Source organism: Perissodus microlepis, chromosome 6 (genome assembly GCF_051167445.1).
Source record: "Perissodus microlepis isolate ML-2025 ecotype Zambia chromosome 6, ASM5116744v1, whole genome shotgun sequence".
NCBI lineage: Eukaryota > Metazoa > Chordata > Actinopteri > Cichliformes > Cichlidae > Perissodus > Perissodus microlepis.
In genome coordinates, this window is record NC_140466.1 from 35,652,738 (window position 1) to 35,666,534 (window position 13,797).

The 13,797-nt window shown below is 42.5% G+C and overlaps 1 protein-coding gene across 9 annotated transcripts in view; it reads left to right on the forward strand.

Moving 5' to 3' along the window:
* cacna1ab (calcium channel, voltage-dependent, P/Q type, alpha 1A subunit, b) overlaps window positions 1–13,797 on the forward strand; it is a 164,050-nt gene that overhangs the window by 135,548 nt on the left and 14,705 nt on the right. For 3 of the 9 annotated variants that reach the window (XM_084932139.1, XM_084932129.1, XM_084932130.1), the window contains exons 41-46: window positions 594–697; window positions 4,257–4,378; window positions 5,653–5,788; window positions 7,117–7,230; window positions 9,453–9,488; window positions 13,292–13,490. In XM_084932139.1, the coding sequence (XP_084788265.1) occupies window positions 594–697; window positions 4,257–4,378; window positions 5,653–5,788; window positions 7,117–7,230; window positions 9,453–9,488; window positions 13,292–13,490 (711 nt within the window). The remainder of the gene's footprint in view (window positions 1–593; window positions 698–4,256; window positions 4,379–5,652; window positions 5,789–7,116; window positions 7,231–9,452; window positions 9,489–13,291; window positions 13,491–13,797) is intronic. The other 6 variants (XM_084932133.1, XM_084932132.1, XM_084932134.1 and 3 more) reach the window with 6 other exon arrangements.

The following is a 13,797-nucleotide window of genomic DNA, read 5'->3' on the forward strand; positions in this document are numbered from 1 at the left end:
AAGCGGTCATGATACAACTCTTGGCTCAAACCATGAAATTGTCCCTGCTGCTGCCTTCTTGAGAAAAACGTCATCGCTTGATGATACGGGGACGTGCCCATCAGTCTAGAACAGGGTAAATCTGGGCTCATCAGACCACATTACCTTCTTCTATTGGTCCAGAGTGTTTATGTGTTTATGCCTCCTAGCAAAACCCAAACCTTTCCAGTTGCTTAAATGGTTGGTAAACTTTTAATTTATTTTATTTATATATTTGATTTATTTATCCACATACCAAAACTGCTGAAACGAAAGTTTTTCTTTGCTCAGAAGTATCAGTAACCTCTGATCAAATATTCCCGGCGTGTACCTCTGTCAGCTAAAGCTAGGAGCTCCTCAGCTCAGAAAAAGCAAATGCTGAGTATTTTGTTGACGTTACAGTTTTATTTATTTTTTAATGCTAAGCTAAGATCTCCAGCTGCTGGTGGATTATGCATGTTGTGTATTTCTCTGTCAGTGTTTGTGTCTTGTCCCCCACTCCCATCCCTCCCCCATGGCTCAGGGTCCCATCACACTCGGGTCTAATCTTGCAGGGTAACTTGTCATTTTCTCAGCAGCCACAGACTTGACGGTGGGCAAAATCTACGCTGCCATGATGATCATGGAGTACTACCGGCAGAGCAAGATGAAAAAGCTGCAGGCCCTGCGAGAGGAACAGGTAGACTCCAAGCCAAAGAAATATTCCAAATACCGAAAGACTTTTTCCTTTTTGTGTTCCTCCTCCTGGTCGTCTCTTGTTTGCCGTTCTTCTGCCAGATATGGATTTAAAAGAATAAGAAACATGTCTTATACATTTAAATCCTGTGCTGACTCCCAGCTACACTTCTGAGCACAGCTTACCTCCCTCTTGCCCTGTACCGTCTCTTTAGCATGCTTCTAAAAATCTGCATACTTTTTCTAGTACCTTCTTGCTTTCTTGGCTAACCAAGAGACCAAGAAGCCTATTGTTTTACAAAGCTTGCTAAAAGGGTTATTTTATATATTTTTTTCCAGACAGTTAGCAACTTGACCCTCCCCCACACTTTCACTTGTTTTGTTTGTTTTTTATCATGGATAATTTGAGCATGGTAAGGAGGATAAAGCATAACCAAAGGTTAAACTAAGGATTTTGTTGCTTGTAATCTTCTGAACAGTGATGATGATGATGATACCACATGGCCTTACCTTTGTTCCTTGTCAGTGCTCGTCCCCTTGTGTCAATGAATGCCTTTAAGATGCACTCGCTTGTGTGGAAACATCTCTCCACTTGTGCAATCGCTCCTAGATTTGCCCATGAAATGGTGTCAGGCTCATTCTTACTGACTCAGATGCATGTCTTGTCTCCAGACTTCCATTTTGTCAAATGAAGGAGTGCATTGGTGAATGGAGAGTATGTTGTTCCTTTCTCTTACCAACACTACATCATGTCAAAAACAGCGTGTGTCCTGAATGCAGCTATCCCATCGGACTGAACGGACAGTTCGACACCAGCTCTCTCAACATCAGCAGTGCACGATGACTTTAACCATCTCGTCATCTCTACTTTATTTCGCGACTGCTTTCCTCTTTTCTGCTGCAGTCTTTGTTTTCATATTACCGTGCTGCTTTGAAGGAAGAATCCACCCAAAATCTTCACGTGTATATTTAGAGAAGTCTTTTTTTTCTGTAGCATCAGGTTTGGATACCCAGTAGGGTTGGGCATTTGGTTTCACTTTTCAGTCATCCTATCATCCCCCTGCGGCATTACCCATAGCATTGCCACTGGGATCCTGCCGTTAAAGTAACACTATCCACCCTCTGTAATGTGCAATGTGTGGCCAATGCACACACAATAAAGGCACACAAGTGAAAAAGAAACACACGCGCCACAAGTTATTTTATCCAGCATGACGGAACATTTTCACATTTACATAGAACGCTGATTTCTTCAGCAAACAGTAATTAGTGAACAGAACTGCCTGGATGTGGCTTTTCAGATTTAAGTGCTCCCTAGTGAAAGCTGCTTTCCTTAGTTTCTGAGCCAACAAGCCCACTTTTGGTTAACCCTCTAAGGCAGAGGTATAGAACTCCAGGCCTCTAGAGCCGGTGTCCTGCAGGTTTTAGACGTGTCCTTGATCCAACACAGCTGATTTAAATGGCTAAACATGTCTTGAAGTTCTCCAGAGGCCTGGTAATGAACTAATCATTTGATTCAGGTGTTTTGACCCAGACTGAGATGTAAAACCTGCAGGACACCTGCTCTCGAGGCCTGGAGTTCCCTACCTCTGCTCTAAGGTCTAGCAGCACTGTACAATGAAAATGTGTGATCTTTGGGCTTTTGCAAAATGTTCTCCAAAGTCTTGAGGGGTTTTTTTTCTTCAAAACATATGGTTAATGGTTAAGGTTACTTAACGTCAGTGATAACTTTGACCTCATCTAGATGCTGTACCTGTCGATCTATGTTCCCACCCTCACTTATGGCCACAAGCTGTGGTTAGTGACCCTAAAGAATGAGGTTGCACACACAGGCAGAGTACAGGTGCTGCTCCTCCACATTGAAAGGAGGCAGTTGAGGCAGAATGATTCCTGATGGGTCCTCGGTGAGGTGTTCGGGTCGTGACGGCTTCCTGTTGTTGCTCAGACCCCAAATCAGAAAGAGAAAATAAGTAAAATTGACAAATATTTATTTTAGACCTAAAATGACTAATAAAAGAAGCTAAGGGTGGCTCCTTTCTTTAACAACTCATCTGTTTACCTCTTTGCCTCATTCCTTCCTGCTGTGCACATGTCAAGTGTGAAATGTCTTAGTCATTGTTTGTTATCGTTGTCTGTCAGTATTTTGTTGTTTTGTCTTTGTTGGCTACTTTGTTTCCTTACCATGGATGTTGTCTGATGTCCCTTGTGCCCATCCTCCATGCCATCTGTGTCCTTCTGTCTTCTATTTATCCTTCCAGGAAGCTAGAGACTTTGACCTGTCAAGCTCTCCCTATTTGGTCAATCCAGGTTGATTGCCACCACGTTTCTCTAACCGAGACCCATTCTCTTCAGCCTGTGTTTCTTTGAATCTGCCTGCTCCCTTCTCTGTCTGCGGGGACGTTGAGGGAAGATTCCTGAGACCAGTGTCTCCCTGTGTAATCATTCTGTCATGGGAGCATTCATTCATACACACACAACTGCAGAAACATACTCAGTTGGAGCCAGAGGTGTTCAGTGTTTCTCTGTTTGTCATTATCCTATCCATCTAAACATTTCTACCATGAGTTTTGTCAGGATCCATCAGTGGCTCTGGTGCTAGAACAAAACTGTTCAGAGACAAACTTAAACTGTTTTTCTCCTTGACACTGGAAAAGACAGTTGGACAGGATCAAAAAACATGGCTTTTTTTTTTAAGTGATATCTTTGTGACTTCATTCGTGAGAACAAACAGAAGTCATATCGGTTGTCTCTGTGTCTGACACAATCAGTATGACGTGTGTCCTGTGGCGAGCTTAGATAATGTCAGCATTTTTAAGCAGCTAACCAAAGCTGACCATTATTAATGGTGCACATTGTAGCCAGACTTCCTGTCCAACAGATCAGCCTGATGTGTCTGAAGAGGTTTGAATTTGTTTCTGAGCAGCTCTTCAGTCATTTATCCTCCGGCCTTTAGCTTCCAGACCATGGAGGGACATGACATGGGCTCTCACAGTCATGAACCGTCAACGCTAAGCCACTCCAGAGAGGACTCTGTTGAAACAGGATCTCCTGAGAGTAAAACGGCTTGACCTTTGACCTGTCTGATGGAAGCAGAAGTTGCTTTTTAATACTGCTGGTTTAGGATCAGATTACTACTTCTCTTGAAATGGCATGTTACTCAAAACAACTTGGCAGATCAGGATATGATTTTTGAGTAAAATGTCTCTATATAGATAAATTTTGTGAGTATGAGAACCTGGTCCAAGACCTGAGATTTAAGAGCAATCTTACCTCAAGGTAAAAGCTCCCCTCTGACACGGATCTGAGATCAGTTTTGCTACCCTGAATCTCTACCCAACATATCAGAGTTAACAGTGTCCCTTTAACACTTTCTGGGTAGCAAACAGACTCCAGATCAAGTAGTCTTTGGGGAAACTTTACCTTGGATACCCACAGCCATGTGCTTGCTGATGGCGCCCCCGTGTGGGTGCATGCTGCGAGTGCATCCTGTGTTTGTGTCCTGTGTCTGCCCCCCTGAGTGTGCCTGATGCAAGCCTGCAGGCCATGTCGTGTATCTCACACAGAACCGAACGCCATTAATGTTTCAGCGCATGGAGCCGCCCTCTGAGGGAGGCGGCACGGACGGCCAGGGAGGCCAGGGCCAGAACGGCCTCTCCAGCACGCAGCTAGACAACATCAACAGCATGTGAGTAGAAAACGGGGAAGCCCATACACACTGCAATGAGGCGCTTCAGACAGAAACATCCAGTACAAATACATTACGCATACTGTCGCATGCACACTGTGCATCAATTCAAAAAATCTGTTTGTTTGTTTTTTATTTTCCCCCCTTTTGTGCCAGTTCCATTCCAGCTAATGCCTTTAACACTGATTGTGAGCTATAGTGAGCTGAAAGGAAAGGTTTGAAAGTAAAAACAAGCAAAATGTGCTTCTTTTTTTTTTTTTTTTGACCAGACCTTTTACAGCTGTTTATGCCTTATTACAGTTTTTGTACATTTTTCACTATAATATTTTAGGAGCCAAAATTTAGAATGTAAGGCATCATGTGACTTCTTGAAGGTTATCAAAACTCTTATTTGGTTTGGTCTCCTTATTTAAACTTTGAAAGATATTGATTATAAAACGTGCCACAGTTAGGATGCTCCAAAGTTTGCTGGAATTTTGATAACTTTATTATTATTCTCTTATTAAAGACTTATTAAAGTCTTTGCAGAGAAAGATGGTGCCACTAGCTCGCACCAGCTCATCCACAGCACCTCAGCTGAATCTCATGCTTCTCTTTTTTTTAATCATATCATCACATCAAACCAAATAATATACTGATGTTTTACTGTGAATGAGAAGTTTGAGGTAAAGAAACCCTAATCCTTAAAACAAACCTCTGACAAATATACACTGTGATCTCTGTAACATAGTTATTTTTCAGTTAATTATGATATTAGTTTTTCCTCAAGTGTAGATAAAAATGTAATTTTGTTTTCATTCATTTCCAAACCCTGGATTTTAAATGTAGTGTAAACATAAATCAGATCAGATACAGAAAAAGTACAAGCGCTGTTTATCAAGACATGAGTATAAGGTCTTGATGCCAGGTCTCTCTTGGAAATGAGATTTTTAATCTCAATGAGATTTTTTACCTGGATAAGTAAAGGATTAATAAATAAGCAACAATATGATAATTATAGTATCTGTAATCATGTTACCACGCTAAGATTAAAATTAAGCTTGAAGTACAGCTCCTGTTTAGACGGACTCTATAAATCAGTAAACAGGTCAATAGTAGCCGACATATTGATCCCACTCTAAATTAATTCCTTGGTCTTCTGGAAATTCGGTGTTGTTGCATTAAGGATTACTGAAAAATTACAGTATCCCTAGCATTCCAATAATATTCATATTTATGTGTGTGTGTGTGTGTGTGTGTGTGTGTGTGTGTGTGTGTGTGTGTGTGTGTGCCAGACCTCCTGAGGGTGGCATGACTGAGAGCCAGTCATGGGTGACGGCCAAAGCCCAGGAAATGTTCCAAAAGACGGGTAACTGGAGCCCGGACAGACCCTACCCCGACGACCTCCACGACAACCGTCACAACCCCCAGGTATAATGACACCGAACATGCATGTTGTCACCGTGGTAACATCAGTCTAAACCCAACCAGTCCCTGCTTCCACACTGGTCTAGTAATATCTGTGGACATAATACAGAAGGATACATGTAACTATAAGACTGCATCTAATTATTTGGAGGGAAGAAACTGCAATCCCAACTCAACAATCTACTTCTGCAGGGTTTTTCAGCTTGTGTAGCTACTCAGTGACCCTACTTGCTATTACGTTTTTCTAAAGCATCTAACATGTAAAACTTCCTGCTAAATAAATACAGTTCAAAACATTTTAGAGGGTTTTCTCCACTTCAGTGTCCGCTGCGAATTCAAAGCTGAAACAATGTAATATTAACCTGTAAAAATGTTCAGAGCTCTACATTGTAAAGTGAAAAGCGCAGCTTTCTAAAGAGAGCAGTTAAAGACAGGTAAGGTGTGTCACTATGCTCCTGGTTTCCTTTGCTCCTTGGCGAGCATTTTATTTAGAAATGTCTTTTTGTAATTATATCTAAGCACACAAGTGGATGGATAGGCATCTAAGCCATGGAAGACACCTTTACAGAACTGGACTTTAGCACTTAATCAGCTCCTTCATTCCTGCCGTTTCGATGTTGCTGCTGTTACTCCACAGGCACAACAGCAGTCCTTTCTTTTTCCAGACGTGCCCACTTTTCTCCTTTCGTTCTCTTTCTCCATCTTCCTCCTCCTAGTCCATGTTCCCCCTGCCTTATTCTCTCAGTCTGACCATCTTCCTCTCCCTTGAGTTTTCCTGTTTCCTCTCCAACCTCCTCTCGAGTCAGTGGCTTGAAGTTTACAGATGTGTTTTGTGACCTACACCTTTTCCTCCCCACTATTCCTTTACTTCAGCTTGTCTGTTGGGGTGCTCCTACTCCCCAGTGCCTCGTCTCCCTTCTGAATCCCATGACGGCTGCACAAAGACGAAATGTGAATTACAAGTTGTGTAAGTTGGCTGTTGAGCTCTTGAGAGGCTCCAGTTTTCAGAGGGTTGGCAGCTTGATACTAAAATAGTTTTCCAGTGGTTCCAAAGAAGTATTTCCTTGTTGGATTTTGGATCTAAACATATTATGGTTATGTGGTTTTATAGTTTATAAGCTGACCTAATCCATCCCCACACTAAATTTATGCAGCTTGTTGCATAAATTGTCCTATTATCGTCCTGCAATTGAAAAAAAAGAAAACTAATATCATATGAATAATCCTATCCTTGTAACTCATTAACATCATGTCATGCCCCTCGCTCGATTGGTCAGTGAGTCTCCCCCTCAGCAGACAGTGGTCACGCCCCCTCTCATTGTGTTTTACAGACGGTAGAGATGAGGGAGATGGGGCGGGACGGGTACTCCGACACTGAGCCCTATCACCCAATGGATGGGCATGGGCGGACCCTCTCCATGCCCCGCCTCTCGGCAGACAACCAAGTGAGCACCTTCATCTCACCATCACTCACTGTCATCCTCACTCTCTCACAATATCCCTGACAGCTGAAGTGAATTGGAAAAGCTTCTCTCTGCATCCTAAAACAAATAAAAAGGAACGAGTCTGACATCATCTAAAACCTTCTCGTTCGAATAATAATTTTTCATATTTCTTAAAGCATTTCAGGTAACTCTGGGTCTCTGAATGAGACGTGCCACAGGATGCAATGTCAGGGCAGGAGACTGCTGTAAATTCACTTCCCTCTGTCTCGTTTCCCTTCCCTCCTCTTTTTCCACCCATCCTCTAACCAGCACTGCCTCCCTTTCTCCCTTCACTCCTCCAGCAGCTGACCCATCACTGCTCATCTCCAAGCTCCATCTCTGAGCAGCACTGCAGAATGTAAAACTGGGTCTGAAGGCTGGATCAGTGTCCTAGATATGTATATTAATATACATCTAGAAGACCTGTGTGTAGAGAATATTTAACCCCTCCCCTGTCACTGCTCCCCGCTCCATTTCCATTGAATCCTTGGTGTGTCTGTCCCGTGTGAACTGTGGCCAGAGTCACTCTTCAGCTGCAAAATAAATAAACCTCAGTGTCTGCAACACTTAAAGGGAAACAAAGCACACGGTTGTTGACGTGAAAGTTACACATAAAGTGGGTCATCCGTTCATTATATTGGGGCATGACTGACAGGATGAAGAGCGTGATCTCAGCCACCCACGCTGTCACTGAAGTGAAGCTGTGGCGTGTATGATGATGGGTGCACGCATGTAAGGCATGCCTTTTTTTTAACTGACAAAACTTTGGCAAAAAAAAAAAAGATTCGATACATCTGCAGATCAGGTTTGTGTATCCTCAACTGTGGCACACAAATCCTTTCAAACAGAGAGCTTTTCCAGCACTCCACAGTCGGAGGTGTGTTAGCTAAACCTGTCACGCCAAGGCAGGTGTTGAATTAGTTCAGTAAGGATCTAATTAAATAACGCAATAAATCTTTACTTTAAAGAAGGATTATTGAAACTCAGTTAATCAAACATTTCAGCACATGTCACATACAGCACTTGTGGACCTACGTACTTACTTTGAAGCCTCTGGCTGCAGTTACACACACACCAACACATTCATGTCCACAGCATTTCACTGCATCACGTCATGTTGCTCTCACTTTGGTATGTTGGTTCCTTCATAAGGCTTTTCTGTCGGAGCAGTTGGAGTAAACAGCAGGATTGTGTATATAATAAAAAATCAGCTTATACCTTTTTACTTATGTTTTTGTGGAAGCACTTATTAAATGTAACGTTACAATAAAGCTAACGGTTATCACCTTACCCTCACATTGTTGTACAGTTATCCAATGGCTGTGATTTATTGTACTGTATTGTCTTAGATGCTTTTCATATTTAGTATCTGCGCACTAGTATGCACTCATTAAAGCAAACACTGCCTGACCCAGGTCTGTTACCTATACATTTGAACATTGCTAAGCCTTCAACTCTGAAAAATAAAGTTGAGGTTTAGTGTAGTTTAATATGACGCTGCTTTGAAATGAAAAATGTCTCTATAATCGTAAAGTATCCAGAAACTACGGAAAGCTAGCTCGTTCTGTAGAAAATATCCTGTGCGTGTATCTGTGAGTGTGTATCTGTGTTTAAGCATGTGTGTTGTGTAAACAGTATACATGTGCGTCTGTACACTGTTACTTACTGTATTCTAACACTGCTCTGCCTTCCAGAGTGCTCGTGCTATTTCGGTAAGTGTGTGTGTGTAAGAGTGTGTGTGTGTGTGTTTGTGTGTGTGGGGGGGGGATGTCCTCTGTCTCCTCTTGCTCGCCCGCAGATCTCTTGGCTCTGATGCGTGCTGCGCGCTGGACATCCTGAAATTAACTGAACTCTCTCTTTCTCTCTTTCTCCTGTCTCTGCACCCCAACTCCTCCTTCATTTCTTCCTTTATATCATTTTATTGTATTTCATTTTTCATCCTCCTGTGTTTTTGTCCAACATCCTCATCTGTCCTCTTCAAAAAACAAATCCTCTCTTTCTCTCCTCCACAAATCACTGTCTTATCCTGCTATCGATTTCTCTCTCTCCATCCTTTTTTCTCCTCGGGTCCTGGTGGCTATGCTACGTCGGGCCTGTGCTCTGTGTGCGTGTGTGTGTACGTGCGTGTGCGTGCTACACTGCTCTGCTATACGTTATCATCTCTGTGTTCGCCTGCTCTGCAGCGGAGGAGACACAGGCCTCGCGGAAATAACCTCAGTGTATGTACCTCTTGCTCTATCTCCATGCGCCCTCTCCCCCGCTCGTTTCCTCTGTCTCTCTCTGCCGGTCTGTCTTTCCAAACTGGATCTGCAGCAGATTGTAGTTTTGCTGGTCATTTCGCCCCACATCAGGTGCCATATGGGTGGAGCTGAACAGCAGTGAAACAGTTCGACTCGCCATTCGGTGTCAAAGAAACTGCCCCTGCCCTGGTATTCAGGGCAGTTTGCATTTCCAAATCCTTTTCATTTTAGCCAAATTTTCAGCACTCTGTGTGGCTGACAGTTGTTCTTCAACAGCCATTCAGAGTGTTCACGGGCCATGATTGAGTTTTCAATCAAACACTGAGATGGAACCAAGTGGGTCAGTCGGTTGAATGGAAATTCAAAACCTCTTTGCTTCTGCTCATTCACCAAATATTCCAGTTTTTCCAGAGTGGCTGCACACTCAAGTGTTCTGAGCAAAGGGTATTCATCTCTTGGACAGAAACTCAGCGATTTTCCCAATTTTCGGATAAATCAAACGTCTATCTAGTTTTCAAAAGCCACCATTTTCAGTGCTGTGCAACACTTTTGTGTTCATGTCTGTAGACACAATATGAAAGTCGGCATCAAGCAGGAATTTTATGCCTTTTTAAAAGAAATCTCTGTGTTGTCTGCATATAGTCTTTTGTGGTAATGGGTTGTGTTCTCCTTCATTGATGCACCTTTAGAAAAAGTCAACCTCTGTATTACATTAATGCAGTGAACCCCACCCATCTGGCACTCGAGCCTCTTTGATTCAGCTTTGACCTAATTGTCACTGTTCAGATCTACTTTGATCAGGCCTTCTCCTCTGTCTTCCTCTTCTGTCGGCTTTTCTTTGAGCTATCTGAGTCTCTCTTTTTCTTCTTCCTTTTTCTCTCTCAAGTTTGCTCATGTTGAGCTCGCTCTGCGCTCCATTGTTTTCACTCCCTGTGAGAGTTTCACAGGGGTTCAGCTCGTACGCAGCGTCTGTGTGTGCTCGTCTGTGTGTGTCTATTACCTGTGCATTTGAATCCTTTGCATCACTGCAGACCGGGTCAACAGTGTATGATGAAAAGCATGGACTGCCCTGATATGTGACTGTTGGCCAGTACCGGGCATAGGCAGGGTGCCGGCATGTCATTACTCATGCATGACGTGGCAAAGTCTCACTGTGGATGCGAGAGAAAGTGGTGTGCCGATGAGGCAAGGCGTTGCTTTAGTCAAAGCCTGATGTTCAGTAGCATAAAAGGTGGCATGAAAGGCAGAGTGTGATGCTCATGATGTAGCTGCGTTGCGTTCAGCACCTTACATTAAGTTTCTTTCAATTCAAAATTAACAGTATAACTAGGGATGAAACAAAAATGAAAAACTGAAAAAACCTGCCTGATGAGGCGTTAATGGACTAGTTTACTGAGAGCTTGGATGTCTACAAGAATGTGAGTCAACTGCTCTCAAAAGGTATACAATAAGACCACAAAAGAGACTGATAAACTAACTAAAAACCAGGGAAGACTAGTCAAATCTGGCAAGTCGGGTCGGTAGTGAATAAATATTGTTATTCTAGCCAAAAAAGTACCATCTCACAAAGACACACTCCAGTGCTGATTGTTCTCAGTCAGAATTTTCAGAACATTCCCTAAAACTCTGTTTTGACAGTCTGACTCCGGGAACAACTTTTTAAATTTAAAAAAAAAAAGACAGATATACTCCTGATCATGCTCCTCACCTAATGTGCCGTCTTCAGATTTGGACACAGCTGGACTCTTCCACTCAAAAGTTCTGTTTGGTCTCTGGATTATAGCCAGAAATCTTGCTCTCACAAAGGGTGGAGCTCCTCTACGTCGAGGGTGGGTCAGTTTGACACAGAGTTTGATCCTCTCTGTGAAACTTGAAGATCCATGTTGAAAACAATGAAAGTGGCAGCAGGTAAAGTTTCTGCGATTTATGGGTGTAGCAATGCAACTCTTTGATATTAGCTTTGGCCTTTGTAGTGTCCAAATAATGGGGGGAAAAGAATATAACTTTGTAAATATCTAATGGTTTTTAATGATATTTATTTATTCTTCAATAAAACATTACTTCACAAAATGCTGTTTTGTCAAACTCATCAACTTAAAATGGAGAAAGGAGGCTTTTTGTCGAAATAAACTATTCGAAGTCCGACACAAGTTTTTCTGTGCGCCTGTGTGTGTGTGTGTGTGTGTGTGTGTAGGTGGATTAAGGGTGTACACATTTCTGTACTACCAGCTACTCAGAGAACATGCATGGCTTGTGTACAGACTGCTGTCTGTAAGTGGTGACATTCGTCTCAGGGCGGAGAATCCTCCTGTGTTTGTCTTTGTCTGGCCTGCTGCTTGCAGACTGACCTGCTTTATCATCGAGTTAATGTGAGGCTTTGTGGGGGTTCACAGTGTGGGCAGGGTCTTTTTCCTGATCAGAGAAGCCTGACAATGAACCCAGCAGGAAAATCATGTAGAACTGGTCCCAGTATATATGTTGTAGGTCACATTTCAGCTGTGAGTAGATGAGATGAGTAGATGAGCCTTCATAGTGAGCAGGAAGTAAATCACATCACCAGCTCACTTTTGATATTTTTTAAATTATTTTGTTTATTCAAACAGACAGTGGACAGTGAAACATTTTGTCTCATAGTTGTTTTAGTATAGGATTTTCCTGTTGAGTTCTTGAAGAGCTTTTGCTCTGGCTCAGAGCGCCTAGAATGATGGATTGTCTTATCCGCATAGTGTCCATATTTGATTTATATTTGATCATACTTAGAAAGTATGCATGTAGTGAGAAACAAGATCAGTCTTTGAATAAGATGTAACCCTTGCTGCTCTATTGTCAGATTGGCGTAATGTTTTCCTCCCACACCATCTTTGCATCATTCTCATTAATGATGAGGACTAAGACTCTGTTTCATACCTCTGGCATGACATTTATGTCATCCAGCTAATTAAAATATGCCAGTTTGAAAAGCAAAAGTTACATAAAATCTGTTCTTTTTCATGGCTATAAATATATAAACATTTTTTAAGAAATGCCAAGTAATGTGGAATTTTCAGCTTTGCATTTTGTGTTTTTAATTATAAATCAAACCATAAAAGACTGTCTAGTATCTCAACCCGAGTTTCATGTAAATTAAATATGGCTGCTGTGGGGAAAAGCGCAATATAGCTCCTCTGTGCATGTGAGGCATGGTTTCTAAAGCTCAACCTCATGCTTGTTCTCTGTCGCGCTACCCTTTTCTCCTCTCCCTGTGAGTTTCCTGTTTATATCTGTGCGTTTCATATCACCATATTTTGGTGAAGAGGCATAGTGTCACATGTTGTTTCATACTTAGACTTAATACTAAGGGATTTCAGGTCCTTTCCTTCAAGTTACATGAATGCTAATGCCGTTAGCTGGGGTCAGATTAGGCTATTCAGAAATCATATTTAGATCTGTATAGGTCATCACACACTACAGCACACAAGCCAAATATTCATGTTATCAAATCAAACTGCACCTTCTGAAATCCTGAATTGCTGTCTTGTTCTGAACCACCACGCATCTAAATCAACAGTTGGCATTGGATCATAAAGCACTTATACGCCCAATACTGTAATGTTATATACTCAGCAAAAGTCACTGAAGTGACTGGTGTCCTTCTCAGACATGAGGACGGACTCCACTCCAGCAGTCCAAGGCCTTAAATCTCACTTCTTTTTATCTTTCTCTCCCCTACCTTATGATTTCTCTATCTGCCTCTATCTCCCTCTTCTGTATTTTCTTCTACTCTGCCTCCTTTGTCCTCGCAGACCATTACTGACACAAGTCCGATGCGTCGCTCCACGTCCAGCCTAGTTCACGGGCGTACAGGCAGGGGCGTGAGGCTGGACGACTACTCGCTGGAGAGGGTGGTGTCTGAGGAGGGGAGACATGGAGGACGCAGGCACAGGGACAGAAGCCACCGCACCTCGCAGCGCTCCCTAACCAGATACACCGACGCGGACACGGGTGAGTAACTCAGAATGGTTATTTCCTTTGAAATCAGACCAACATCTGCACCAGTGTTCAGTTCACCAAAGAAAGATGAGCCATAAATCTCAGTGTGAGAGCAGTGCGTCGTCTGCGTACAGATGGTGTGGCTAAGCTGACTGGTGTTTTGATTGCTGTGGTCAGACTGTCATGTTTAACACCATGAGAAGATCCCTAAAACTGTAACTTTCCATACAGGGAGTGCAGAATTATTAGGAAAGTTGTATTTTTGAGGAATAATTTTATTATTGAACAACAACCATGTTCTCAATGAACCCAAAAAACT